Source organism: Silurus aristotelis (genome assembly GCF_946808225.1).
Source record: "Silurus aristotelis genome assembly, chromosome: 25".
NCBI classification, from domain to species: Eukaryota; Metazoa; Chordata; class Actinopteri; order Siluriformes; family Siluridae; genus Silurus; species Silurus aristotelis.
Genome location: NC_139598.1, coordinates 3,385,367 through 3,412,722, shown reverse-complemented (window position 1 = coordinate 3,412,722; position 27,356 = coordinate 3,385,367). Strand labels below are relative to the sequence as shown.

The following is a 27,356-nucleotide window of genomic DNA, read 5'->3' as shown; positions in this document are numbered from 1 at the left end:
CAATTCGGTCACGTGACTCGCCAGCTCGGGAGCTCGCGGACTTTGAGGACTTTGATTTTGAACAGTGACGCTGCAGGAGAGACGCTGATCCGGAAGTGAGTCTGGAGTGAAAAGGCTGAAGTCCTCTGGTGGTGGATCCCCATGTTCAGGGCTCCATGTTCCTCGGCTCTCCGTCCGTCATGAACAGGCTCGGGGTTGTTTCGCGGCATTTGTCACCGTCGCGCGCGGAACTTCGGCACTGCAGCGCGCGCGCTCCAGCCGACCCTGAAGATGTGGTGGTGGTGCACGGCCTGAGGACTCCTATAGGAAGGGCCAAGAGAGGCTCCTTCAAGGTGTGTGCATCATGTCATAATCATGATCTAAGCAGGTGGACATGGTGCCAAAGTGCTCCATAATAAAATAGTCAATTATATGTTTTGTGAGATCATTATGTAAAGGCATTCATTTGGCAAATGAGTCTGTGATTAAAGTGTCATATGGTCTGCATTTATATACCCTGAGAGAAACCCACAGAAGAGCAAGACGCTATCAAAACAAGTCTCACTTGAACAACACTTAAACGCTCCACCAAGTACCATAAAGCCCAGAGAAGACCTTTTTAGCTGTGAAGCATGGTGGTGGCGGCATCGCGCTCTGAGGATGCCTTTCATCAGCAGGCTTGATGTTTTGTCTTCTCATCCAGTCCGACAAACTTGGAGCAACTGTGAGCAGAAGAGCGATCAAAAGTTTGACAGCGTTTTACTGTGAATACGTATCAACCTCGAATCGAAACGAGGTTGTAACGTGGCACAATCTGGAAAGGTTCAAGCGGGTGAATATTTCTGCCATCAGACTGCATTTATATTTGACCTTCGGTCTTTGTGGTGTCGCTGCCCTACAGGACACGACCCCAGACGAGCTGCTGAGTGCGGTGATGATGGCAGTGCTGAGGGATGTGGGACTGCCCTCAGATAAACTAGGGGACGTGTGTGTCGGTGAGTCCAGCAACGTTTTCCAGCTCTGACACACCGACATTTTTCGAGTGTGTTCGAGAGGAAACATTACTCCATCATCCTGGTCAGTAGATGTTTCCAACCACAATATGCACATCTTTTATTTTGGAGATGTAGTGAAATTTTCCGTAGACTCCATTGTACATTATTGACTTTGTAAAGTAGAACTGGATATATTTTGATACTAAAACAGTGCAGCCCTCACATTCTCATGTCGGACTTAATTCTAGCATTACCATTCAGCAACTGCTGGGCCCTTGAGTAAGGCTCTTAACCCTCAATTACATAGTTGAAAAAAATGAGATCATTGTATGATGCACTGAAAAACATCTGTCATATGGTATAAAATATACTGTATAAAAAAATCCCAATTTTATCTGTATTTAAATAAGGTACTATAATGTATATTAAGTAGGTTTTTCCTCACAAATCTTTGTTTTACACTCTCAGGTAATAGTTCTTTTCATATTACCTTTGTATGTACAATTTAATTTCCTTACATACAGTGCAAAGTTTATTAATTAATGTTCAAAAGCTCATTTTATCAGTGGGATGAGGTTTTGAGTTTTGACTTTGAATTTGAGTTTGATTTAAGTTGAACTTATTTGGTGTGTACCCTCCAGACTGAAATGTTGCTGAGCAATGACTCTATTTGTGTGCTGTGTTCATGTCCATATATCTGTATAATGTGTTGGCTTTCCTCCTGTAGGTAATGTGTTACAGCCTGGTGCAGGAGCTGTGATGGCTCGGATTGCACAATTCATCAGGTGAAGTAATGCAGAATATGAATTCAATGTACCATATGAGGTGGTATAAAACTTTTTTGAGATCATTAAGCAACAGATCCGGTCGCTTTCGTAGAACGTCCTCCTTCAGATGCCTTCAAACCTGGCAGTAGATTTTGCTACTGACGGTCTGGTTCTTGGGTACGAGTTCTTCATGCTACTATTGTGCGAATATTGTGGATTGTTCTCAGACGATCATTGTCTAAGAGTTTCGGAGGTTGAGCTCGTTGAGGGTCTTCCTGATCTCTCGTCGTCAGAACACCTCGAACGACCCGTTGCAGAATCATGTCAAACATCTTTGTGGCAGATTTGCCCAGTTTCACGCAGAATTTCACGCTTGCTCTTTGTAACGCACGTGGTCAGTTTAGCACCAGTTGCACGGTTCCAGACGTACACAGGATGATGTTTTTTTCACACTGACTCATGAAGGTCGGTGCTCCCTGTGACTGTGCGTGCAGCCTTGTGCTGCCACCTGTTGGCACGTTACAAAACTAGTCTCGAATCTTTTTTTTATACCACCTCGTAATAAAATATATGATCTATATTATATTATTATAATATATTGTGTTATAAGTTTTGATAGAATCTCATAATTCTTCTAATGCATTTGTCTCGGGTTTCCAGTGGTTTTCCCGAAACTGTGCCCGTATACACAGTTAACCGTCAGTGTTCGTCTGGACTGCAGGCTCTTTTTAACGTCGCAGGTGAGAATCGAGCTCCAGGAACAAAATACAAAGTTAAAATGTCTTTCTGTAATGGTGTGTGTGTGTGTGTGTGTGTGTGTGTGTGTGTGTGTGTGTGTGTGTGTGTGTGTGTGTGTGTGTGTGTGTGTGTAAGAAAAAAACAACCTTTCTTTGTGTTTTTTTTGTTTTTTTAAAGGTGGTATCAGGAACGGCTCTTATGATTTGGGTCTTGCATGTGGGTTAGTATTTCTCTATGACATTATTTAAGTTTTTCTATTAAAGGCATTGATTGAAACTCAAAAGATGCTGTATGTGAAATTCACTTTAACCAGGATTTTTGAAGCTTTATTCTTTACCTACACTACAATGCAGCTGAATTCTCAATCCTGATTGGTCAGAAAATGTTGACTAATTTTAGTTCTGATAGTGGTTCTGGCTTCGGGGGCAAATTCGGTACCGTTTTTGGAAAAGGAGTCTCCAGTGTAGGGCTGCAACTAACGATTACTTGAATAATCGATTCATCGGATTATTAGTATTATTATTGTTTTCCGATTATTGGATTTTTTTTTTCTCCTTCACATTAGATGTTTTGCTTACTATAACTATATAAAACCCCTATTCAGGGTATTTGTGTATAAAAGTGTACTTAAAAAATGCAAAAGCCACATAGAGTTTAACTATCAATAATTTTGACATTATAAAGCTGATAGTAGCTGCCTGTTGAGGAGTGTTTGAGGGATTTCTCCTTTACACAAATGTACTCATGCTGGGTTGTTTTCTTCTGTAAAAAAAAACAGCATTTAAATATTAAAAGCAAAACAATTTGTTTAAATCATCATTTGTGCAATTGACTGTAATACTTCCATCCCACACAAACTCCAGTGCAGTCAGCCTTCACATTCCTCATGTACAATAAGAACGATATAGCAGGAAGATCTTCCAGTCCAGCCCATGTAAAGCATATCTTTATGAAGCGGGCTTTGTGCACAGTGTCATGCAGTGTCATGCTGGAACAGATTTGGGGTCTTCTAGTTCAAGTAAAGAAAACATTTTATACCACCGCATCCAGACAATTTGTAAAATGTGTCTCCATCTGTGCAGTAGCAGTTTTGGGAAGAACCACATATGGCAGGGAAAGTTGGGTTTCTGATACTTTTGTTCAAATGGGCAGTATAACTTACATATACTGTGTGCGTGTGTGCGTGCGTGTGTGTGTGCGTGTGTGCGTGCATGCGTGTGTGCGTGCATGCGTGTGTGTGTGCGTGCGTGTGTGTGTGTGTGTGTGTGTGTGTGTGTGTGTCTGTCCAGGGTGGAGAGCATGTCTCTGCGTTCTGTTGGAAACCCAGGAGATCTCAGCACCAGGCTGATGGATAACGAGAAGGCCAGAGAGTGTCTCATCCCCATGGGGTAAACCTGTAAAGCTGCTTCTGCAGTACTTCACTTTCTTGTTTTGATAACACACAAAGCTGAATCTGTCTCTCTATCTCTCTCTTTCTCTTTCTCTATCGATCACAGAATCACCTCAGAGAATGTTGCTGAGAGATACGGCATCACCAGAGAGAAGCAGGATTCGTTCGCTTGCAGCTCTCAACACAAGTATGATGATCAGGACATTTGTGAAAATAAGTCTCACACACACACACAGTATAAATTACATTTTAATGTGATTTAACACAATACAATGCAATGCAAAAAAATATATGTTATGCAATTGAATATGGAGGTTCACGTTTATTTCCTTGTTTTAGACAGACGCCAACATGTATCCGATGCACACTTTTTTAAAAATGGATGCATCACATCGTTTACTTTTATGCTTTTTTTTTTTTTTTTTTTTATCTTACCTTCCCTAATATAAACCTGTGATTTGCCCTGGGTGCTGCTGTTGGCCAGCATCTCTCAGACTAATCAGAATCAAGACGAGCATGTTTGATCTCACATTTTCATCGTTCTCTTCCTGTTTAGGGCAGCTCAGGCTCAGAAACAGGGTCTGTTCGAGCAGGAGATCATTCCAGTTACCACCAAGTTTCTGGATGAGAATGGAACCGAGCGAACCATCACGGTCACCAAGGATGACGGCATCCGGCCAGGCACCACCATGGCAGGTCTGGGCAAACTGCGGCCTGCTTTCAAGGACGACGGCAGCACCACAGCAGGTGGGTATCAGTGTGTTTAAATTAGCGTACACTGGTATAATATGGTGTAATATAATCGTGTGTGTGTGTGTAGGTAATGCCAGTCAGGTAAGTGATGGAGCAGCAGCCGTGTTGATGGGTCGCAGAGGTACAGTAGAGGCTCTAGGCCTCCCGGTGTTAGGAATCCTGCGAGCCGGTGCCGTGGTGGGCGTTCCTCCAGATGTGATGGGAATTGGGCCAGCCTACGCGATTCCAGCTGCCCTGGAGAAGGCAGGTACGCGGTTTCTGCTGTTCCGTGTAGTGTTCCCCCTTGAAACACCATGAAGACCCCACTACGCTCTAAATCGAATATAAAATACCTCATGTTTTCCCACTTTCAGGTTTAACCGTCAGTGATGTCGATGTCTTCGAGATCAACGAAGCCTTCGCCAGTCAGGTACGTGGATTTCCGAAACACGCCACATGCGCTGTTGGTTAAAGGGCTCAACATGTGCTTCTGAACCACAGGCGGTTTACTGCGTGGAGAAATTAGGCATCCCGATGGAGAAAGTAAACCCCAACGGTGGTGCCATCGCTCTGGGGCACCCGCTAGGCTGCACAGGAGCGCGCCAGACCGTGACTTTACTCAACGAACTCAAACGCAGGGGAAGGAGGTGAATATGTCCACTCTGGCAACTTGGGTATGGTTAAATCGGATGGTTCTTTCACGTGACAGCATGTGCTCGGATCTTTCAGAGCCTACGGCGTGGTGTCGATGTGCATCGGAACCGGCATGGGAGCTGCTGCAGTCTTCGAGTATCCTGGACCTTGACAGAAGGCGACGAGAAGCTTACAAAAGAAGCGTTCAGTAATCATGAGGAAAAATTGCTCACTCAAATTGAACACTAATGTATGAATGAAGCTCCTGCGGTGGGCAGAATGAACATGAATCTGGGTCACATCTGGTCTCCAAATGGTGATCATTCGGTAAAATTTGTAAGGAGTTAGGTGTAGGACTAAAAACAATAGCTAACAAATAGCTAACAACTAACAGACATGGGGCAGCCATCTTGGATATCCAGTAACAATGTTCTTTATTGTTCCTTAGTGGATGCCTAGAAATTGTCTAGATTTTGGAAAAAGCTGCATTGATTGTGTTTGTGCCTGAACGTTGATATTATTGACCTATTGAAGGCTATGAAATGAGTCTCATGTGAATGAGTTTTTTCATGAAACTGGATCGAATTTGAAGCAAAAAAAAACAAAACTAATGCACAAACTGAATTTTGGGTGATGGATTTCTATTACTTTTCAACTAAATGCCCCAAATTTCCCAGGGTTTAATAGAGTCGTCCATCCATTCATTCATCCATCTTCTCCTTCTCATCCCTGCTGATCAGCTACAATCAATATATGATACTGAATGTGTAGAATTTTATAAACGTGCAGTTTAATTCTAATGATTGTTATGGAAAACTTACAAATAAATTACATTTGGATTTATTGAAGTGTATGTGTGAAGTGCAGCTTGTATCGCAGTACAGATTTACTGTCCTCTGAAAATAACTTTAACATACAGCTGTTTGTACAAAGTGAGTACACCCTTAGTTATTGAAAGAAAAAAGCATAAATGTTTCACCAAAAAAAACTGTTTTGGTAAATTACTGTTAGGGCAGATACGTGATGGCTGAAATCTGATTGGATAGAAACTCCAAAGTAAACTTTCACATAGAAAAATGCTATAAAATGAGGACGGACTATTGGGGGATATTTTATACATATTAATAAACAAATATTAAAACATAAGGCAGATCGAGTCCTGATGATGTCGTCAGGGCCAGCACTGCAAGAAAGCATTTTTGGCCCTGATGGCTTGCCACTGGATTACAGCGTCCTTTATTTTGTTCTCAGGTCTCGGGTGTTTGCGATGCGTATCTTTCATCAAAAGTTCCACTTCCCTTAATCTGCAGAGTAAGACAGGGCTCTCCCAGAATTCCTTGCACTGTCATTGTGGTCTGGAATGACTCATGGTCACTGTGGAAAGAAGTTTTAGGATCAGTGTGGCCTCTAATAAGTGCAGTAAAAGGTGTAATATGATAAGAACAGCGTATTATTGGTATTATTTGAGGTACCTTGGAGTGAAGCTGATCTCTAGGACTTGTCTCGAGGAGGAGACGAGATACTCCATTGTTTTTAAGAGGCCATGCTCTGGAGTTACTCTGAACACTGCGCTTTCTTGTTCAGCATCAAGACCTACAACAGAAATGTACTCGTAACGAGGAAGTTCCATGAAAGAAACACAACAGAGCGAAATGGAGTGATGTTCGTACCTAGCAGCGCGGTCCAAAAACTGCTGGAGCCACCACGATTGGAGAGGAACACTTCTTTCACTCTGGTCTGACCCACGTAACAAGTGCCGAAGTCGACTTGATCAGAAGACAGGTGCAGCGTGGGGAGGGCCACGTGAGCACACAGTGCTACGCTCTAAATATAAACAAATAAACAAGATAAATCGAACAAATGGCCAGAATGTGACAGTAGCTAACGATTTTTTGGGTACATTTCAAATTCTCAATCCTGATTGGTCAGAAGGTAAGTAACAGCGAGACATAACGGTGTGTGTGGACCAGGGTTTTTAGGTGCAAGTATAGTGTGTGATACCTGTACAGAGTTGTTACTGTACTGAATAGTGAGACTCTGCTCAAATTTCAGTCTCCTTTCTCCTCTCTCACTACACAGCAGTATCCCAGGGGGCGGGGCTTCAGAACAGGGCTCACTCTGATAGGACAGGAGCGACGCTGTGAGGTGAAAGGCCACCTTAACCTGCCAATGTCACCAAAATACATAGTGATGAGATCGGATCATTTTAGTGACTCGGTTTTTGTGATCTTGTTCGTCAAAATGAACAAATCTTTTTTGAGTCATTTAATCCATTTGGTTCCTTTGATCAGAAATGAAAAAAAAACTGTTCCATTTTTATTAAGCAGATCCCCAACATGTCTACATGCACCGACTTCGACTAGATAATTAGACTAAGTCCCGATAATGAAAATATGACAAAGCAGCTAAAGACAAATTATGATCAACAGAATGCGGAGCTTCACCTCTCATATGGTTAGTTCTTTTATCACCTGACTCCCATAATTATTGTAACAATAACGTCAAGATTCGGGCCAAAAAAATTATTTATTGCATATGGGAGTCACGTGACAAAAGAACAAACGACTCATGAGATGAACTACTCAATTCTGTTTCCTGTACATAACCTACAGATATTTTGAGATGCTTTGCTAATGCGAGTCCATGAACGAATCTCTTTTTGAGTCACATTTAAGATTCATTTAAATGAACGAATGATAAATAAACTACATCCAAAACTAAAGTGTTCATTCCAGCTCTGTGTGTGTGTGTGTGGCTGCAGACCTGCATGTTGTGTTTGGGTGGGAGCAGCACTGTGTGTGATGGAGAGAGAGAGCCAGCCTGATGTGTGGGCTGCAGGACAGAAAATGGCTGCTGGGTGTTAAGTGTGAAACTCAGAGGAATCTCGGTGCTGTTGATGAGCTGCAGCGTGCGCAAAGTCACACACTCCTGTATTAAAACAGGGCAAGTCAGAGAAGGAAGTTAGAGAAGGAAGTAAGTGAGGAACTCAGAGAAGGAAGTCAGAAAATTGTTGGATATGTGAAAGAGGAGTTTGTTTTAAAGAACCTCTTTAAATGTGTGTCCATCGAGTAAATTACTGGCAGCGGCATTGAACTCCAGAGTGCCTTCTTCCTCCTCCATCTGAACTGTCAAGCTGTATTAACACACACACACACACACACACACACACACACACACACACACACACACACACACACACAGACACAGAAAAGCTTGTGAAAAAAAAGCTGTTAATGTTCTTACGCATTCTTTTTTGCCTTTTTCTATTTACTTTTCTTACAATTACAATACAATTCTCTCAAACCTTCTCTTTTTTCTCTCAGATGCTCTCTTACTCTTCCCCCAATCTCTCTTTCACTCAAACTTTCTCTCTCTTTAACATTCTCTCTCTTTTCCTTTTTCCCATTCTCTATTCTCTGTCCCATTCTCTCTTTCTCTTTCCTGTTTTCTCTTCCTCTTTTTCATTCTCACTTTCTCTCACACATTCTCACTTTCTCTCACACATTCTTTCTTTTTCTTTGCCATTCTCTTTCCACTTCCTTCTCTTTTCTTTACTATTCACTCTTTTCCCTTGCTTGATGAATCTTATTCATCCTATAATTTGCCTACTCTCACTCAAGTCTATCATTCCTGTCATTTGACTTTCACCCCACTTCCTTCTTCCATCTTTCTCCTCCTTTCTTTTCTTCCTTTCTTATATTGTCTTTGTGTATCTATGTGTGTGTGTGTGTGTGTGTGTGTGTGTGTGTGTGTGTGTGTGTGTCTCTCTCTATGACTCACATGGCGGGTTTAACACATGCAAACATGTCCAGTCTCAGTGGTTCCAGTTCATAACCCTGCGCTCTGGTTACTTTACCCACAAGGCTCGGCATCACCTGGACAACAACAACAACAACATCTGCAGTGAGGAGATCGATCTTTTTCTGTTTACTTTCCAAGTCAATCTGCTGAAAGGAAGTTTACCTTCGAGTCCAGTGACATGAAGCCGAGAGCGTAACCCACACACGTGTGGCTGTCGGCAGTGTCAGACACTGTGAGAGGAGTATAAGACACGTGGATGATGCTACTACCCCCTGCAGGAACCACCTGAGACCATTAGAAACAGTGTCTTAGTCAATGTGATAATAGTCAGCTAGTTGGTGCAGAGCAAAGCCTTACAGTTTTTCTTGAAATGGTTCTTTATATTTACCAAGCAGTAATTGCATATCTCAAAACAATGAGTACCATCAGCACAACACATTGGATTTCTTGAATAATATTTTGAATAGAAATTTAAACTTAAATGATATCTAAAATTATGACAACTGGTTGAACTTTTTTGCATTCAATGACTTGTGCAGTGACTTGATCTCGATGTTTCGGGGATTAAGACTATTCAGATGAAACTAGAATAATATATTTTGATAAATGAATGTAACCAAAACATTAGCTTAGCAAAGTAACTGAGAAAACCAGTGTCATTGTGGCCTTTTCTGATCATAAAATAATAATGAATTCATATTTTGACACTTTAAGCATTTAGCACTTGACTAAAAAACACCTACCATCTGTTGTGGAGTGATGCAGTATGGGTAATCTGATGCATATCCCTCATGTGGATTGATATATACAGAAAACAGTTTGCTCCTTAAAGATAAAGGCACTAGAGCTCCTTCGCCAATCGGTTCTTCATCGAAATCCTAGCAAGAAAGAAAAGAGCAGGTCAGCAATCTGACCTATGATCCTCAAATATCATTTTTATTCATTCGAACTTTCGCTTACAGTATTCTCCGATTTGCTTCTGAATGAAGAACTCCTTCCTTCTGTGCTGGGAGTTTGGCTTTGATCCAACCCGGGCAAAAAAGCCATGCCTCCGACGACCTCGTTCCCGTCGACGTCCTTGAGAGGAAACGGTTCGCCGTACGCAACGAGCAAGTCTATTAACTTCCTGTCTTCGGCTTCTTTGTTGTACGTCAGCCAGTCCAAACGGATATCTAAAAAAAAAAATAGATAGCAGATGGGCGATGAAATATACAAAGATAATAAATATATGAGGATATGCACAGTCGTAGGATCTTCATATTGGTTCCTACCGTATGGGCTGGTGTTGTTCAAACGGAGAGACCGTGACACCGTGTCTCCTCCAGAAATGTGCGTTCCAAATCTGTGGAGTTTCAGGATTTTTTAGCCAAGTAATAAAGCACCAGTAATTAGTTCCAATAACGAGTTCCATCTCAAAGTGTTTGGTTCCATTGAAACCATGGCGTTTGGAATTTTTGAGTTTCTCTCAGTTGCTTTTCCCAGACCAGAAAATGAAATTCTCAAAACCACTTGTTCAACCTCGACATCATCTCGTTACTTGTGCACATCATAAAAGCAATTGCGTACGCTTTGGTACGTTCGTTTCATTGATTGTGTTCAATCGTCTGCTGTTTCCTACATTATCAAAAATGTATATCATGTTGAGCAAATTATAATATTATTCTCACCTGAATAGTCTTAAACCCCAAAAACATCTCAGCATCAATTCATTAAATAAATCTAATAAATTACATTTCCATTAGACATTTTTCTGGTAAATGTGTCTTGAATTGATGAATTGAAGCTTAAATGTCACTAATGATGAGTGTATGGCATCAAGATCAACCACTGATCAACCAGTTCTCTAAAATGGGTCGAATCTCGTGAACCTTCAATTGTCGAGCAGATACAGACGGAGCAAAACACAGAATTACAATTTCTGGAAATGGATGAACAACCAGGAAATGAACGAACACTAGTACAGTACAGTGAAAGTGTGAATCCTGTCCGGTCTCTTGCGATCAACATCCCATATTTATGCTGTTGAAATTCATAGATGCCATTCAGAAGAAATCCAGCTTTGGGCATTTTCAGTTATTGCAATCCAAATCGTAGCTTTTATCAGGGAACACCGAAACCGTGCGCCGCCATACTGACAACGTGACTAAACATTCTGATCTTGTTAGTGAACAGTGACAAAAGGACTTGAGAGATGAATTAGGGATTTTGAGAAAAGTGCAGGCTTTTGCAGATAATCCAATTGTTTTGAGAAATGCGTTTACTGGTTGGCAAATATTAAGAATGATTCAAGAAATGCTCCAAAGCAACTGAGCAAAATTGTAATGCTAAAGAGCGCTAAAATATAGCTATTCTATAAGAAACATTCAAATGAGGTGTCTCTTCACCGTATAATTGGCCCTTGGTTCGGATTCTCGTGCTGTGGTCCAATCATCTGGAAATATACAGGACAGCCTTTGATAGATATTCTCATTGGAATAAGCGTCGGCTCCAGATCACCAACCTGACCAACAAAGACATTATTAATATTATTTTCAATGGGAGGCAATAGTAAATATCTGATATCTTATTTTCATGATAGATTGTTAAGACACCCAAACAAAACAAAATCCATTCAAGTATACAATATGTTTGCATATGTACTTTACAGACGAGGTGGTCTTCATAATCCCCCCACATGTTGCTGTAAGCAGTGACGTTAATGGCGACAGATTCGAAAGGCCCCAGCGTCCCGCTCGGTGGCTCGACCAAGAATGCCACACCTTTCCTGTGAGCTAAAAGTCTACGCACAAATTCTGTGCCAGAGAACACAAAGAAGGTTATACAAAGTCTCATGATGTTGCATAAATGCTGCTGGGTATAAGCAACCAGCATTCACCTTCATATTCTTTCTCTTCGATTTTCTTCGATTGCATCATCCAGTGAGGCATGGAATGACGTCTGAAAGGGCAAATGAAAGCAATCACATAAAACCAGCGGTAGACGAAGTACACAAACTATGTATTTGAGTAAAAGTATAGATACTCTGTAAAATATTACTCCATTAAAAGTAAAAGTGCAAGGCCACGGGAGTTGTGGAAAGTTAGATATAGGAGTTTTATCCATCATTTTTTTCTCTCAAAATGTTCTGCATGCTGTTGAACTGATCCTGAAATGTATGTTGGAGTAAGTAGATACCACCAAGTGCCAATCAAAACAAGTTCGAAACAGGGCAAGCGCTCGACTCTGATTGGTGACTTGATGTGTGTTCGACCAGTTCATTCATTAATTAAAAGGAACGACTGCTTTTGCTAAATGTAGTTGAGCAAAAAGATATTTGACTTTAAATTGTAGTGAAGTTAAAGTAAAAGTCTCCCCAAATGGAAATACTACAGTAAAGTAAAAACACGCAAAAAAGCTACTTAAGTACAGAAAATAAACCAAAGGTGCCTTCATAATGGCAATAAAATCACAACATTTAAATAAAATAAACTGGTCCTTCAGTCTGGCATGTCCTTCCTCTTTCTCACATAAACTGATGCCTCCTGGTTAGCGTTTGCATGTTGGTACGTAATTGGCTATTGTTTTATTAGGCAACAACATCCCGCTTCTGTATAGTTAATACTAATATCGAAGAGTCCTATGCACATATGTTTACACTGGTATATACAGAAACCCGTAACTGTACCCATGTTTAGACTTTTTGACCGAATCGGTGGCCCGGTGTCCGCTGAAGACCTCTGCCTCTATAAAGAAAGAGGTTGAGATTGCAGTTTGATTGGTTATCACCAGCTGTCTGTTTGCTGGTTTGCTAATAAGGACCGGCTCGTCTTTAGTGAAGTCCAACTCAACTGGCTGCTCCTCCACAACATCTAATGGCGCACTAAAAACAGAACGGAAAAAGACAATAAATGTATGTCTAACGCCATACATTTAAGATTATAGTGTATGTTCAAGACTGTACCGATCAGGATGAAACAGAGAGTAGGACACACTCAGTCCTTTGGCTTTGGAGCAGAAGCTGAGAAGAAGAGGTTTCTCCATTCCTTCTACCTCACACACAGCTGATACTTCAGTCAACTCGTCCTGTACCCACAGATATACCAGATATAACTTAAGGAACCGCATGGGGTAATATTGTTACGCATGACATCAAGACTTACATCAGTATGTGTGGTGAAGGACACACTGATCTCTACGTGTGCATTGGGCCCCAGAGTCCCAGAGGATGGAGTAAAGCTGGCAGAGCAGAGATGAGCCTGAAGGCCCTGGAGCTGTAAAGGAGCCAGAGAAAAAACAAAGGGAAATACAAACAGAAAGTTATTTATATGCTAGATCCTGCCAGTCCTAAACTATTCAGATCCGGAAGCGGAAAAGGACATGAATAAAATACTGTAGTCCTACCTCACGCCACTTGAAGTGTGTTGGCAGGAGAGTTTGGTTAAACAGCGTTGCATTGCAGCTCTGTGCAACTCCTACGTACAGATCATGCAGCTCCACCCGAGAGCTCAGCAGACATACCTGAGGACGTTGGACTTCTGCACGAACAGGCAGGTGGCTGAGTATAAACACACCCCACACACAACACACTGTGATGAATCAGAATATGGAACAGTAATTTGCCCAATTTTTGTTGTTGTTGTTCTCACCATCCGGTGCCATTCAGCACAACGAGCTGGAGGACAGACTCAAAGCTCTGACAGCACATGGACCCGAAAAGCACATTCACACTGCAGGACGATGAAGGAGGCAGAACACCCTGACTAGGCTCGATGCGCAACTACATGTGGAAAAGGGAGTTTACAGCATCAGATCAACCAATAATCAACCAGTTCTCTACAACAGGTCAAAGGTCATTGTTCACATTCTGATGGCAATGAGAAAATCTTTGTATTTTATTTCTATTTTATTGACTTTTGAGGTCTGCATGATGTTTTATTCTTTATGTCCTTCTGTGCCAGTTTTCCAGACTTGTTTCGGTCACAGTTTTTTCTATGCACCGTTTAATGGAGCTCGCACTGCATCTGCGTTATGCCGATTTAAGTTACATATGTATGTAATAATTAAATTGACATATATAACAGTAATATGATATGAATGTTACTGCACAAGACCCCCCCGTCCCAACCTTCCTGGCCAGGCCCGTGGAAAAATGTTCTTGTGTGAAACTGTGAAGCAGCCTTGGTGCCCCTCTTATAAAATTAATTAGATACAAATAAATAGATTAAAAAACAAGCTTGTCACGTTATTTGCAAACTGCAAAGTCTATCAAGATTTTTTCCACATCACGTTGCTTTAACTGGTACTGGAGTTTCTTTGTTAAATATGAAACTCTCCATATATTTGTGATCGAAAACCATCATCAGTATAAATATACTGACAGTAGAAAAGTCGTATTTACAGCGAAATTTTGTTATTAATGAACTGAAATGATCTAATATTTTTATATACCAGTCCCTGGTTGAGTGTAGGATCAGCGGGCAGCTCTTCCAGACTCCACCGGGCTTCTAAAGGACTGCTGTTCATAATCTGGAGAGTAGAACAGACTTCCTGACCCAGCTGCAGGAGCCCCAGTTCCACACTGGGCACGTTTACAGACAAGTCTGGCCCCTGTTGCTCACACACAGAATAACAAACGTTGAATTAGGTCAAATGTACGTACTAAGTTGGAGTTATTGGAATGAAACACAGCCTCCTCTCACTTTAAACGTGGCCTCTACGTGCAGAACTACAGGATCGGAGTGGTGTTGAACATGACACTGAAGTGTGATGTTTAGGAAACCCGGGCGGCCTCCAGTCAAAACCAGATCCAGATCTAAACACTCGTTCGTTCCTACGTGCAAACAAACACACACAATGTGTTCCAACATGCATGGAGTTTGAGAAGGACTTTAATGCGTCATTAATGAGTTCCCAGGACATTTGAATTATCCTTATACATTATATTTACACTTATAATATGTATCTCTACATATTCCTAGGTTTTTTATGTCATCATCAATGAGAAAACCAAGCCAGTAGCAACTACAGTGGCATCAAAACCAAACTTGCTGAGGGCCACGAGTTGCTGGGAAATGAGAATCGACGTCGGAAAGGAAGCCGCAGTTCCCGGATGTGGTCTATACTGCTCTTCGCCCAAACATTGCTCTGTGGTCAGCAAAAGACCGTCAAATCATCCTAATTGAGCTGATTGCGCCATGAAGGAGGGTTGCAAGGAGGCTCATGAGAGGAAGGATTTGAAATATCAGCCATTAATTCAGGAGTGTTAAAACAAAGGTTGGCAAGCATGGCGATTTCCTGTGGAAGTAGTTTGTAGGGGTTTTCCTGCTAAATCAGTCTTATGATTGCTTAAGGCATGGAGGGGGAAACCAAGAAACATGCTGCCTGTGGGTTGGGAGAGGTGGTGGAGCGATCTTCATGCTGGATATGGAGCAAGAGAGAGGAAGAAAGCTGGAAGGCAGGAACAGTTGAGCAGTGATTTGGCCACCACTACGCACCCACTAACTGGAGAGTGTTGTGGTTAAGGGTCAAAGAAGGTTGGGGATCACCTGAAGACAATTGCTTCAGGCAGAAAGGAGTAACCGAGAAAAAGCACCAAACAGGTGTATTCTGTAATGTGGTGTAATATTTATGATTTGTAGACAGCTACATAGATTTACCATAATATAAACAGTTTTGCAATCCTTAATTAGGGAATTCAATTAATGCGCTTAATCATTCATAATTAAATAAATAATTCATATTGTTATTATTATTATTATTCATTTCTACCTATTTCCCCTGAACACGGCTCGACCTGAATACTGTGGCAGTCGCTGATATTCTCCCACTGAAAGCAAATTGCTGACTTGCTGTGATTCCACATCTGAAACACACACACACACACACACACACACACACACATTAGAAAAAAAGACCGGATTAAAGGTTAAATCCCTTTTTATGAAAACCCTGCATGAATAGTTCCCAAGCTTATTAACTACATTTCACCTTAAATCCCTTGGAGATGGGGGTGTGTATGTAGCTCTCTCCTGGTATGAAGAGTGCGTACGGCTCGAGGAGGATCCTGTATGGTTCGGTGGAGCCTTTAACTTCTAACTCCATCGCGATCAGGTCCCCGACTGAGTCCGACTGCTGAGAAGTGTGACTTAAATGTAGGAAAAAAGTAAGACAGTATTAAGGTTCAGAAATCTGGACATAAATATAATAGTGTTTTTATGCTAAACCTGTTTTTATTAATTAATTTGCTGATTCACTTTTTACCTGTTGTCGTAAACATTATGCGGCTTCGGGACATTCATTATGACCAAGTGACAGACACTGTGATAATCCTTTAACTAGGTAGGAAAGAAGAATACACTGCGTAAATAAAATACATTTATACAGTATGTGTGTGTGTGTGTGTGTGTGTGTGTGTTTAAGTACCTCTTCTGGACGGTATGTAAAAAGGAAGACACACTCTTGTGCAGGAGCCAGCAGACCAGTTGCTGGACTGATGCTGAAAGCGTTGTCTGTAGCAGCTTCATGCTGGAGGCTTGATGGATCTGGAGTCTCTCCAGGGAGCTGACAAGGCAGGTTGGGCTTCATGATCTTCCAGTGGAACGGCAGCTCCAAATGCCTGTCACGCACCATAACAAATATACAGTAACACACCACACTGTACTGGATAAACCTGCCCTAAAATTCTACATTTATTTTAGCTAGTAATGCGTGTTTTTTATTTAAAGCACATTGAATGTAAACCATGTTGTCATTTAAGACGGATGTGCTCACAAGTGCGCTTACGTTTTGTTCTTGATCATCACTTTTTTCTGGAGCGTCGAGCACACGTTGGTCGTTTCGAAACGTATTAAATGTTCGGCAGTCGGGTCATGCGCTTCTCCAAGAGCAGGCAGATTCTCACCGCCTTCTACTGCCACCAGCTCCATCGTCACTAGCTGACCCGTGCCTGCCGGTCACACAAATCTTCAATATTTCATGCAACTCTATTTGACTTTAAATAAAAAATTATTGGCACATTTTTCCTTTATCCCAAAATACAGTGTTTTTCATGAACAAACATTTTGCATTCAATGTGTATAATTTATGTACAACATTTGTACACACACACACACACACACACACACACACACACACACACACACACACACACACACACAGACAGACAGACAGACAGACAGACAGACAGACAGACAGACAGACAGACAGACAGACAGACAGACAGACAGACAGACAGATAGATAGATAGATAGATAGATAGATAGATAGATAGAAAGTCCAGATCATTACCTTGCATCGAGAAATCCTTCACATGGCAGTTGTCACAGGTGATGGTGAAGCTCTGAGAGAAGCTTTCCGCAGTCATGGGAAAGAAAACCAACTGACCAGCAAAACAAAACAAGTCTCATAGTAATAAGGCAAAGAAATCAGGAATGCTAAAAAGGAAAAAGCCTCCATGGCACTGAATTGCTAAAGTCATTGAACAAAACAAAAGTTATGATGCATTTTGGTTCCTTATTCATGCCAAAATGTCCATTACAGTTTTTCTCAGTTGCTTAGGAGCGTTTCTTGAATCGTCCTTGATATTTGCAAACCAGTAAGTGCATTTCTCAAAACAATTTGACCAAACAGCACAACACATTGGATTTCTTGCAAAAGCCCAAACTAAATGATGAAGAGGTTGAACAAGTAGTTTTGCGAATTTCATTTCTGATCTGAGAAACGCTCCAGAGCAACACTGTAAACAAATTCAATAGAAAAATAAATTAATATTTATGATGGATTTGAAACTCTTACCTCTAGAAGTTCAGCCTGACCTGGATGTAAATAGAACAAAGAGGGGCTGATTGCAAAAGGAGGCTCTTCCGCGAAGCTCGATTTCACTGCGGACTGAGAAAAAGCACAATAATACATCATGCAAAACGAATCAGCCTCGTTTATTAAAGCGCTGTACATACTGCAATGTGTTTGAAATCTTATATCTAATTTGTGATAGCAATGACGGTATCGCAAATATCGACTCTTTGTAAGTATTCGTTCTATGTCATGGGAAAGTCTTTACTTTCCAAAGTTTTGGTAACGTGACAATTTTCAGGATTAAAGAACTGACTGTTTATTGCTGTGGTAAAGTGTTCCATGATATGAAGAGCTTACATCATAGGTAGCTATAAATGGATAAAGAGTCTGACGTGACATTGATTGATAAATAAATAAAAGGTTTTATGAACAACATTGTAATTTTGGAGTTTGGTTGCTTACTAAAGCTTTATAAAATATTGCCATTTATATGTCAGACTCTATTTTTATCCATGGAATAATATAGTTTCAGTCTTAATCCTAATTTTTGAAGACTATAATCTCATGGTGCTTTACCCTGAGGCTGGAAGAAGGCCACTGTCTGTTTGACATGATGCAGAAAGTTCCGCCACTATACCCAATATTACAGCACTCCACCTTGATGGACTTCACTCCGCCCACCAGGCAGTAGCCGATATCCAGAACATCAGGCACTGGGACAGTCGAGAGGGAGAAATCAGAGACACAGGCAGATTAAAACATTCATACAAGACCTACAGTATATTAAATCCTAATTTCACTCTCAGCAATAAATATCTAATTGATTATTTAATAGTTTTAAACTACCTCAAATATTAGCAGTATACTTTAAATCTGATTTCCCAGCCATTTTTATATCAATAAGATATACAGATATAAATGTACATAATTCCTATCTGGTTTAATGTTTCTATTTATTACAGAAAGTGAAAAAAGTAAAAAATGAATCTTTTTGTCGACCTACATGTGAGTACTGGTGGGGGTCTGTGAGCCTCTAGTGGTATAATCAGCGGATATGGTGACTGTGTCTCGACCAGCAGAAAGTCCTCATAATCGCCCAGAGAGTCAGGGGCAAAGCGTACAGTGTACTGGCAACTCATACCGGGAGCGACGATGCCTCCTTCACCAGGGAACTTGCCTGAAGAACCGTATTTTGGTCAGTCACACATTCTATAAAGACCTACAAATTCCTAAGCTTAGAATCAACTTCAAGATTCTGAAGAAAAGCTGATTCAAGTCATACATGCAGGGCGATCATCAACATGCACAATGTGAAAAGTTTGCATCTGTAGATGGCGCTATTTTACTAAAATGATTATAAGGCTAGGGCGCTTTGAACCTTGTGCAACCAGGGTTCACTTGAACTGTAAAATCAATTCTATGAATCTTCTCAGATGTATGCGGAAATCCCAAGAAGTCATGCGATATCATATTTTTTCTCTCTTGTTTTCTCGTGATCACGACTTAATTTTCTCCGCATAATAAGAGTTGTTTATTTATTATCACGTCTACATTTTCTCATGATTTTCACATAACAAAAAAACATAAAAGAAATACAAATACATTCTATTGCATGGCCTCTTCCATAGTTTTCTGTCATGAGCATTTTATATTTTAGTACTTAAGTATTTGGGATTATTTAAATTGTCGGTTTATTTGTTTAGTTTTTTTGCCCATTAAAACAAATTATTTATTACCAACCTTAAATAAATACCAATTTGGTAATAGTGGGTTGAGATTAAAGATTTTGTACATGGTTTGAATTGAACACAAATTATATTATATTACTATATATAGTCATATTTCTTTATGTTTCCTTCAAAATATGTTTTATTCTTTTATCCAAAGCTGTATATTAGTAGCTGTTTCGGATTCTTACCCAGACCAATAGAGAAGTATGGAGTGGTGGGTGGGATGACACGCATGTGACGGCTGGCGGCGGTCATGTTCCTCAGTTCCACTGTGGTCTAAACAAGACAAAATGTACCATTTGAAAATGAAAAGCTCTGGTTATAGCAAAACAACAGTGACCATGGAATAACTGTAGTGTCAAACTGATCATTATTAGCATCACTACACTGATATCTGTAATGATATAGAGGTAAGTCAAAGTAAAGACATTGCACTTTAAATTAGATCTTGCAGTTCAGAGCTTCTGAAGACACAACATGCATCAAATTTTACATTTAAAATCTTTTTGAAACAAATTAAACATTTTAAACTCATAATTCAGATTTCATACTATATATATATATATATATATATATATATATATATATATATATATATATATATATATATATATATATATATTTTTTTTTTTTTTTTTTTTTTTGATCCGCTGTGGCGACCCCTAATGGAAGCAGCCGAAAGAAGAAGAAGAAGAAGTTTTACTGATGCGGCAATGATGCAATCCCAAATCAAGCACCAAAATTCGCACACATCCGTCAATTAAAACCGTCCGTGTGGAAACATAGCAAAAGTTTCAAAAATTTGGTGTCCTGATGATTTACGTAATTTAAAACAATAGGACAAACTAAATTTATCAAGATTAGACATTTGATTGATTTAATCGATTGCCAGCTCTAATATATATGTTTATTTGTGTCTCTATATTTCTTCAGTTTTTGTTTCTATTATACTATACAAACACACACACACACACACACACACACACACACACACACACACACACACACACACATATATATATACACACGTATACATATTAGTGAATATATGTATGCTTCATTTTAAGCATTCATATAAATTGAGAATTTATTATATATATATATATATATATATATATATATATATATATATATATATATATAATAAATTAATAATTGGTATGTATACATATATTCACTAATGCCCTTAACACACAAATCTCCACAAGCTTAACACAAGCTTTCCAGAAGAGTGTAGCTTATTATAAGAGCAGCTGGGGGATGAGATGTTCAAAAAGCACATATGAATCTTATGGTCATCTGTCCACAAAAATGTGTCGTTTGTCTATCCAGCTTGTCTTATAGTACCTCATAAACATCTCCAATTTGGTAGTCGCTGAACAGGACTACAGGTGGGCTGGCGAGGAAAATCGGCACAGGCTCTTCAGGGTCAGATCTGTTGAGGTCACACAGTGAAATCAGAGACCTCGTTTATTGTCATAAACAGTATAGCAAATACAAGAGAAGGATTTTTTGTTAACCAGAGACAAAAGAACATGGGCCTAATGAGCAGGTTTTTCAAGCAAAGGCAAGAACAAAAACAAAGAAGACAAAAGTCCATACTGTATAGTCAAGTAAATATAAGAGCAGCTGGACTGGCAGCCGTCTATCCAAATGGAAGAGGGACAAAATAATGTAGACAAACAAATGCAAAAAAATAAATAAATAATAATCAATGTCTCAAATGAGGCAGTATGAGGATGATCACAGATCTTTTGTTTAATAAGATTAAACTTAGCATTCGTACTTGTATATAGAGATATTAATGAAAAGAGGATATCAGGAGATTATCTAAATGATAACTTGTGTCTTTGGCCTTCCACTGCTTTAAATGTAACTGGGATAAAAAGTAGGACGTACTGTTCTATAATAAAAAAAAATATTTTGCTGCCATGCATATTTCCTGGCTGTCATATAAAAGAACTAAAGCACTCCAGGGTGGCCATTTGCATAAAAATGATCAGCTTCAGGGTGGTACCCAGATGATCACACCCTGTTGCTTAGTTCTCTAAAACCGGCCGCCTGTGTGACGTGATGTCATTTGAGGAAGACATTCAAAAAAATCTGGCATGTTTGCCAAAACTAATCTGTACAAAACACTGAAAATAATACGGGATATAATAAAAACAGGGACGTATTTCACCATCAATGTGTTGAAATGCATTAAGGAGGTTTGGATCAATATTTACAGAACTGGGCTTTTATTCAGGAATGGAAATTAGATAGCAATAAATGAACAATGTTTTTTTTTGTTTACACTGAAGACACTTATGGTGCAGATTGAAAAAAAGATTTATATAAAATGTCAAATCAGCTTCCTGATATTTACTTCTAGGAATCAACATCTTCATGAAATCTACATCTAACATAAAAAAAAAATCATATCTGTTCAGGTTGAATATTAACAGCAAAGGTCTGCTGATGTATATCCAAGAATGAAGTCTAGACCTTTTGTTTAGTGTATTGTATATGAAATAATAATGCAGTGACAAGCAGCTGGCCATGAAACGTCTGAGTAAATATTTACGACAATCGAACATTTCAGTGCCCGTTCTGTTGACAGAAACTACGACATAAATGCTACTGAATGATCATTTCTCCGTAATGAAGACTAAATAACTAAATAATTTACCTGTCTGCTTAAAATATGATGGATCTTGTAAAAATTAACAATATTTTCCATAACAGGTACATTTTTATAAGGCAAATAAATAATAAGACAATTAATAAATACTTGCTGGACCAAGTGGTGATCAGCTGTTTTAAATAATAGTGATCAGTGATTGGTTGTTTTAAATAATAGTGATAACTGAATGATTTTATAAACAATGGTCATGTGATTGGTTGATGTGATGATAAATAGTGATCAGTGATTGGTTGATTCAAGCAATAGTAATTTTTTTTAACAGGTGATCGGTAATTGGTTTTCTGGAAACAATGCTAATCAGTGATTGGTTGTTTGTAAACAATAGTAATCAGTAATTGGTTGTTTTGAATGATAGTGATCATTGATTGGTTGTTTTGAACAATTGTGATTGGTTGTTGCAAACAAAAGTGATGTGTTGTTGGGCAAAAAAGTGATCACTGATTGATTTTGTAAACAATGGTCATCAGTGATTGGTTGATCCATGCAATAGTAATAATTTTTTTAACAGTTGATCAGTAATTGGTTGTCTGGAAACAATGCTGATCAGTGATTGGTTGTTTGGAAACAATAGTAATCAGTGATTGGTTGTTTGGAAACAATGTTGATCAGTGATTTGTTGTTTGGAAACAGTGCTTATCAGTAAATGGTTGTTAGGAAACAATAATAATCAGTGATTGATTGGAAAAAATTATGATCAGTGATTGGTTGTCTGGAAACAATGATGATCAGTGATTGGTTGTTGGGAAACAATGTTGATCAGTGAAAAATCACTTTTGTAATCACGCCTCACCTCTCTTTCTTCACCTTTTCTCCTTTCTCTACCCTCATATTGGGAATGATGAGAGATTTTCCCCCTCGCTGTTGACTCACAGGCTGAAAGTGAGGGTTGCGCAGAAAGTTTTGGCACCTTTTCAACTTTTCGAAAGCAGCGCAGTCCTCTGGACTCGGCTTTCCTTTGCGAAGTTCTTTAGGCACCCGACGGACCTTCTAAAGAGCAAAATCCCCAAAAATAGTACGCATAAATTCATTGCATGCCGCAAGACTTTAGTAATCCGAAAATGAAATCTGTGCAGACGAAACACAGAGAAGCAAAGTGACCTGAGAGGAATCACTTCCAGCAGAGAAAATCTCCTGAGAGGAGGACATTAGAGTTTGAGTCTCCTCTGAGTCCTCTTGAAGACTTTCGGCTGTATCAGGCTCAGGGATTAGTGTGTAGCCGTCATCCTGGGGAATTGTGGACACGAGCATGTTGTAAGAGACAGTAGGCTTAGTGAATCCAGGCACAGATTTCCCTGTAAACGATATAAGGGTGATATATAGGACACTTAAAATGCAATTCATTTGTAGCAAAAATTAAATTAGAGAAAAGTTCTCTTGAGGTCTATATGTCGATGTTGGATTACCTTGTGGAGCTTTAACAAGTGCCGCTTGCTCCGTAATGTAGTCTTGTGGGCAAATTAGGTTGTGACTCTTGAGGAGTGTGTTGTCCACACACCACATAAAGGCTGACTTGACTAATGGGACACAAGACACAATGTGTAAGCCTACAGGATGCATAAACTGTAAAATATATTGTATCTAATGTAACCCCAGGGCTAAGGTTTTTACCTGCAGGTAAACCAAGCTGATGATAGGTTTCTCCGACCTCCTCCTTGAGCTGAGATTCAGCATGCTTCTCTGAAGCACAGGCCTTTACCCGGGCCTGAATGATGTGTTTCTCCAACATGTCAGCATCTTCAATCCGCCTGTTGTACTCCGAGTTAACCTGTGTATAAAATATGTTACTCGTGAAACATATCATCTAGGGTTAGCCATGCTATAAAATGCCATTCAAAGAAGAGACCACCTTTTCTGTCTCAATACAAATGTATTAAATAGGAAAGTGTGATATGTAAAGAATGACGGGAATAATAATGTGGAAAATTATTAATATTTGCTTTTCTAAGCATGAAACCTTTCCTCAGATTGAGTGTGTGTATAAATGTCACCTGCTGGAGTGCCTCAACGTATTGGGCGTGGTGGTCATTTCCTTTCCTGTATGATCTGGTGAGATTAGCGACAGTGTCTTTTCCAATAACTTCTGATATGTACAGCTTGTTGAATATATTTGCCAGTAAGTGAGAAATATCCTGTCAGATTAAAAAGAAAAAAACAATGATAAATACTTTAGTGCACTATTAATTAGTAATTTGTTATTGTTGCAGCAGGATGATTTTTTGGTACCTGCACAAAACAGGACTTAATGGAACTCAGGGGGTGGAGCTAACAACATTTTTTAACACTGTGTGGTACTCAGAGGGTGGAGCTAACAACATTTTTGATCACTGTGTGGTACTCAGGGGGTGGAGCTAAACAGTGTGTTTTAACACTGTGTGGTACTCAGGGGGGTGGAGCTAAACAGTGTGTTTTAACAATGTGTGGTACTCAGGGGGTGGAGCTAACAGTGTGTTTAACATTGTGTGGTACTCAGGGGTGGAGCTAATAGTGTTTTAACATTGTCTGGTACTCAGGGGGTGGAGCTAACAGTGTGTTTTAACTTTGTGTGGTACTCAGGGGTGGAGCTAATAGTGTTTTAACACTGTGTGGTACTCAGGGGGTGGAGCTAACAGTGTGTTTTAACATTGTGTGGTACTCAGGGGGTGGAGCTAACAGTGTGTTTTAACACTGTGTGGTACTCAGGGGGTGGAGCTAACAGTGTGTTTTAACATTGTGTGGTACTCAGGGGGTGGAGCTAACAGTGTGTTTTAACACTGTGTGGTAATCAGGGGGTGGAGCTAACAGTGTGTTTTAACACTGTGTGGTACTCAGGGGTGGAGCTAACAGTGTGTGTTTAACACTGTGTGGTACTCAGGGGGTGGAGCTAACAGTGTGTTTTAACATTGTGTGGTACTCAGGGGGTGGAGCTAAACAGTGTGTTTTAACATTGTGTGGTACTCAGGGGGTGGAGCTAACAGTGTGTTTTAACACTGTGTGGTACTCAGGGGTGGAGCTAACAGTGTGTTTTAACATTGTGTGGTACTCAGGGGGGTGGAGCTAAACAGTCTGTTTTAACACTGTGTGGTACTCAGGGGGTGGAGCTAACAGTGTGTTTTAACATTGTGTGGTACTCAGGGGGTGGAGCTAACAGTGTGCTTTAACATTGTGTGGTACTTAGGGGGTGGAGCTAACAGTGTGTTTTAACATTGTGTGGTACTCAGGGGGTGGAGCTAAACAGTGTGTTTTAACATTGTGTGGTACTCAGGGGGTGGAGCTAACAGTGTGTTTTAACACTGTGTGGTACTCAGGGGTGGAGCTAACAGTGTGTTTTAACATTGTGTGGTACTCAGGGGGGTGGAGCTAAACAGTGTGTTTTAACACTGTGTGGTACTCAGGGGGTGGAGCTAACAGTGTGTTTTAACATTGTGTGGTACTCAGGGGGTGAAGCTAACAGTGTGCTTTAACATTGTGTGGTACTTAGGGGGTGGAGCTAACAGTGTGTTTTAACATTGTGTGGTACTCAGGGGGTGGAGCTAAACAGTGTGTTTTAAGATTGTGTGTTACTCAGGGGGTGGAGCTAACGGTGTGTTTTAACACTGTGTGGTACTCAGGGGTGGAGCTAACAGTGTGTTTTAACATTGTGTGGTACTCAGGGGGGTGGAGCTAAACAGTGTGTTTTAACACTGTGTGGTACTCAGGGGGTGGAGCTAACAGTGTGTTTTAACATTGTGTGGTACTCAGGGGGTGGAGCTAACAGTGTGTTTTAACATTGTGTGGTACTCAGGGGGTGGAGCTAACAGTGTGTTTTAACATTGTGTGGTACTCAGGGGGTGGAGCTTACAGTGTGTTTTAACAGTGCGGAAATTGAAAGGGTTTTTCGTCGGTTTGTCCCACACCATTTCACCTCGTGAAAATTGTGGAGGTGGTATCTTAGTGGTTAAGGGATTGTACTTTGGATCGTTCATGAGTTAAAACCACAGCCACACCAAGCTGCCACTCCTGGGCCCCTGAGCAAGACCTTTAACCCCATATCTGCTCAGTATAAAGGAGATAATTGTAAGTCCCTCTGCATAATGCCGTCTGTCAAAATGCACATAAATGTACATGTAAAATCTGGTTTAGATCCGATTTCACACACCGAAAACTGGTGAATAAATCCTGACAAAATAGCCCAAATAACCTTACTATTCCTTGATCCCAGTGCACATCGCTGATGATTACATCGACCAGGCATACCATTATGAACACCTGCCTAATATTCTGTTGGTTCCCCTTTTGCTGCTAAAACAGTTTTGACCAATTGAGCATAAACAGCAAGAACTTCTTCAGCAGTTTGAGTTACAGGAGCTCGTCTGATGGATTGGACCACACAGACCAGCCTTAGCTCCCCAATGTGCATTAATGTGCCTCAGCCCCCATGACCCTGTCGCCGGTTCACCACTGTTCCTTCTTTGGAGCACTTTTGATAGATACTGACCACTGCAGACCAGGAACAGCCCACAAGAGCTGCAGTTTTGGAGATGCTCTAAACCAGTCGTCTAGACGTCACAACTTGGTCCTTGTCGAACTCACTCAAATCCTTACACTTGCCCATTTTTCCTGCTTCCAACACGTCAAATTTGAAGACAAAATGTTCACTTGCTGCCTAATAAATCTCACCCACTAACAGGTGTTATGATGAAGAGATATTCAGTGTTCTGCACTTCACCGCTAAGGAATGCCTGATCAGTATTTGACAACCATAATTAGACCTAATTGGACAGTGTGATGTCATTATGTGTGGGCGGTGCTGTTTTTGATAGAGTCTATTTAAAGAATTAATAAAGAAAATAGTTTTATATCACTATTTAAATAAAAAGCATTTTATTGAAATGTTATTGAAATGCATTAAAGATGACATTAAACCTCACCTGAGTTCTGTTAGATGTTGGTCTGTGGCGATTGATGGTTCCCTCGATGCAATTTTCACTTTTTTGATCCGTTATTTCTTGCATTCTTTTTTTTGGTTTGTTCAACAAGTTTTTGTTCGCTAATGTAATAAATGTAATGTAATGTTTTTTGTTAATGCTACTTATATCACATGTACATACAAAACATTAACATATAAAAACCCCACAGCAAGAAAGCGTGCGCATATAAGTAGGTGTGTTTTGTGTA

The 27,356-nt window shown here is 40.1% G+C and overlaps 2 protein-coding genes across 3 annotated transcripts; one reads left to right on the top strand and one right to left on the bottom strand.

Moving 5' to 3' along the window:
- Positions 1-17: 17 nt before the first annotated feature.
- Positions 18-6,077, top strand: acaa1 (acetyl-CoA acyltransferase 1). The gene is made up of 12 exons (XM_083530194.1): positions 18-332; positions 881-974; positions 1,702-1,759; positions 2,402-2,481; positions 2,657-2,699; positions 3,769-3,867; positions 3,976-4,056; positions 4,426-4,616; positions 4,690-4,869; positions 4,976-5,031; positions 5,103-5,248; positions 5,331-6,077. The coding sequence occupies exons 1-12, from the start codon at positions 156-158 to the stop codon at positions 5,404-5,406; spliced, it is 1,281 nt and encodes a 426-aa protein (XP_083386320.1). The 5' UTR covers positions 18-155; the 3' UTR covers positions 5,407-6,077.
- On the bottom strand, positions 5,646-27,356 carry dlec1 (DLEC1 cilia and flagella associated protein). 2 transcript variants are annotated; one of them, XM_083530151.1, is made up of 38 exons: positions 27,110-27,356; positions 24,212-24,352; positions 23,832-23,988; positions 23,627-23,737; positions 23,322-23,515; positions 23,014-23,210; positions 20,885-20,972; positions 19,726-19,813; positions 18,811-18,984; positions 18,384-18,520; positions 17,808-17,900; positions 17,301-17,391; positions 16,797-16,959; positions 16,437-16,629; positions 16,275-16,348; positions 16,002-16,158; positions 15,783-15,876; positions 14,714-14,844; positions 14,463-14,621; positions 13,661-13,791; positions 13,416-13,569; positions 13,175-13,285; positions 12,976-13,097; positions 12,700-12,894; positions 11,911-11,972; positions 11,676-11,827; positions 11,420-11,535; positions 10,307-10,377; positions 9,996-10,207; positions 9,779-9,913; positions 9,198-9,320; positions 9,015-9,109; positions 8,280-8,367; positions 7,998-8,162; positions 7,236-7,397; positions 6,905-7,058; positions 6,707-6,827; positions 5,646-6,608 (listed from the first exon to the last, which is right to left on the bottom strand). In XM_083530151.1, exons 1-38 carry the CDS (start codon positions 27,191-27,193, stop codon positions 6,482-6,484), a joined length of 5,022 nt encoding a protein of 1,673 aa, XP_083386277.1. In that variant the 5' UTR covers positions 27,194-27,356; the 3' UTR covers positions 5,646-6,481. The 2 variants fall into 2 exon arrangements, with proteins under 2 accessions (XP_083386277.1, XP_083386276.1); XM_083530150.1 differs by having other exon boundaries at positions 14,463-14,627; positions 27,110-27,286.

Excerpts from the sequence above, each read along its gene's own strand:
- acaa1 (XM_083530194.1), top strand. The coding sequence starts at position 156 with ATGTTCCTCGGCTCTCCGTCCGTCATGAACAGGCTCGGGGTTGTTTCG. Across the intron at positions 975-1,701 it reads ACTAGGGGACGTGTGTGTCG|GTAATGTGTTACAGCCTGGT; the intron begins GTGAGTCCAGCA and ends TTCCTCCTGTAG. Across the intron at positions 4,617-4,689 it reads CGACGGCAGCACCACAGCAG|GTAATGCCAGTCAGGTAAGT; the intron begins GTGGGTATCAGT and ends GTGTGTGTGTAG.
- dlec1 (XM_083530150.1), bottom strand. The coding sequence starts at position 27,193 with ATGCAAGAAATAACGGATCAAAAAAGTGAAAATTGCATCGAGGGAACC. Across the intron at positions 24,353-27,109 it reads CAACATCTAACAGAACTCAG|GATATTTCTCACTTACTGGC; the intron begins GTGAGGTTTAAT and ends TTAATCTGACAG. Across the intron at positions 18,521-18,810 it reads ACCCCCACCAGTACTCACAT|TGCCTGATGTTCTGGATATC; the intron begins GTAGGTCGACAA and ends CGACTGTCCCAG.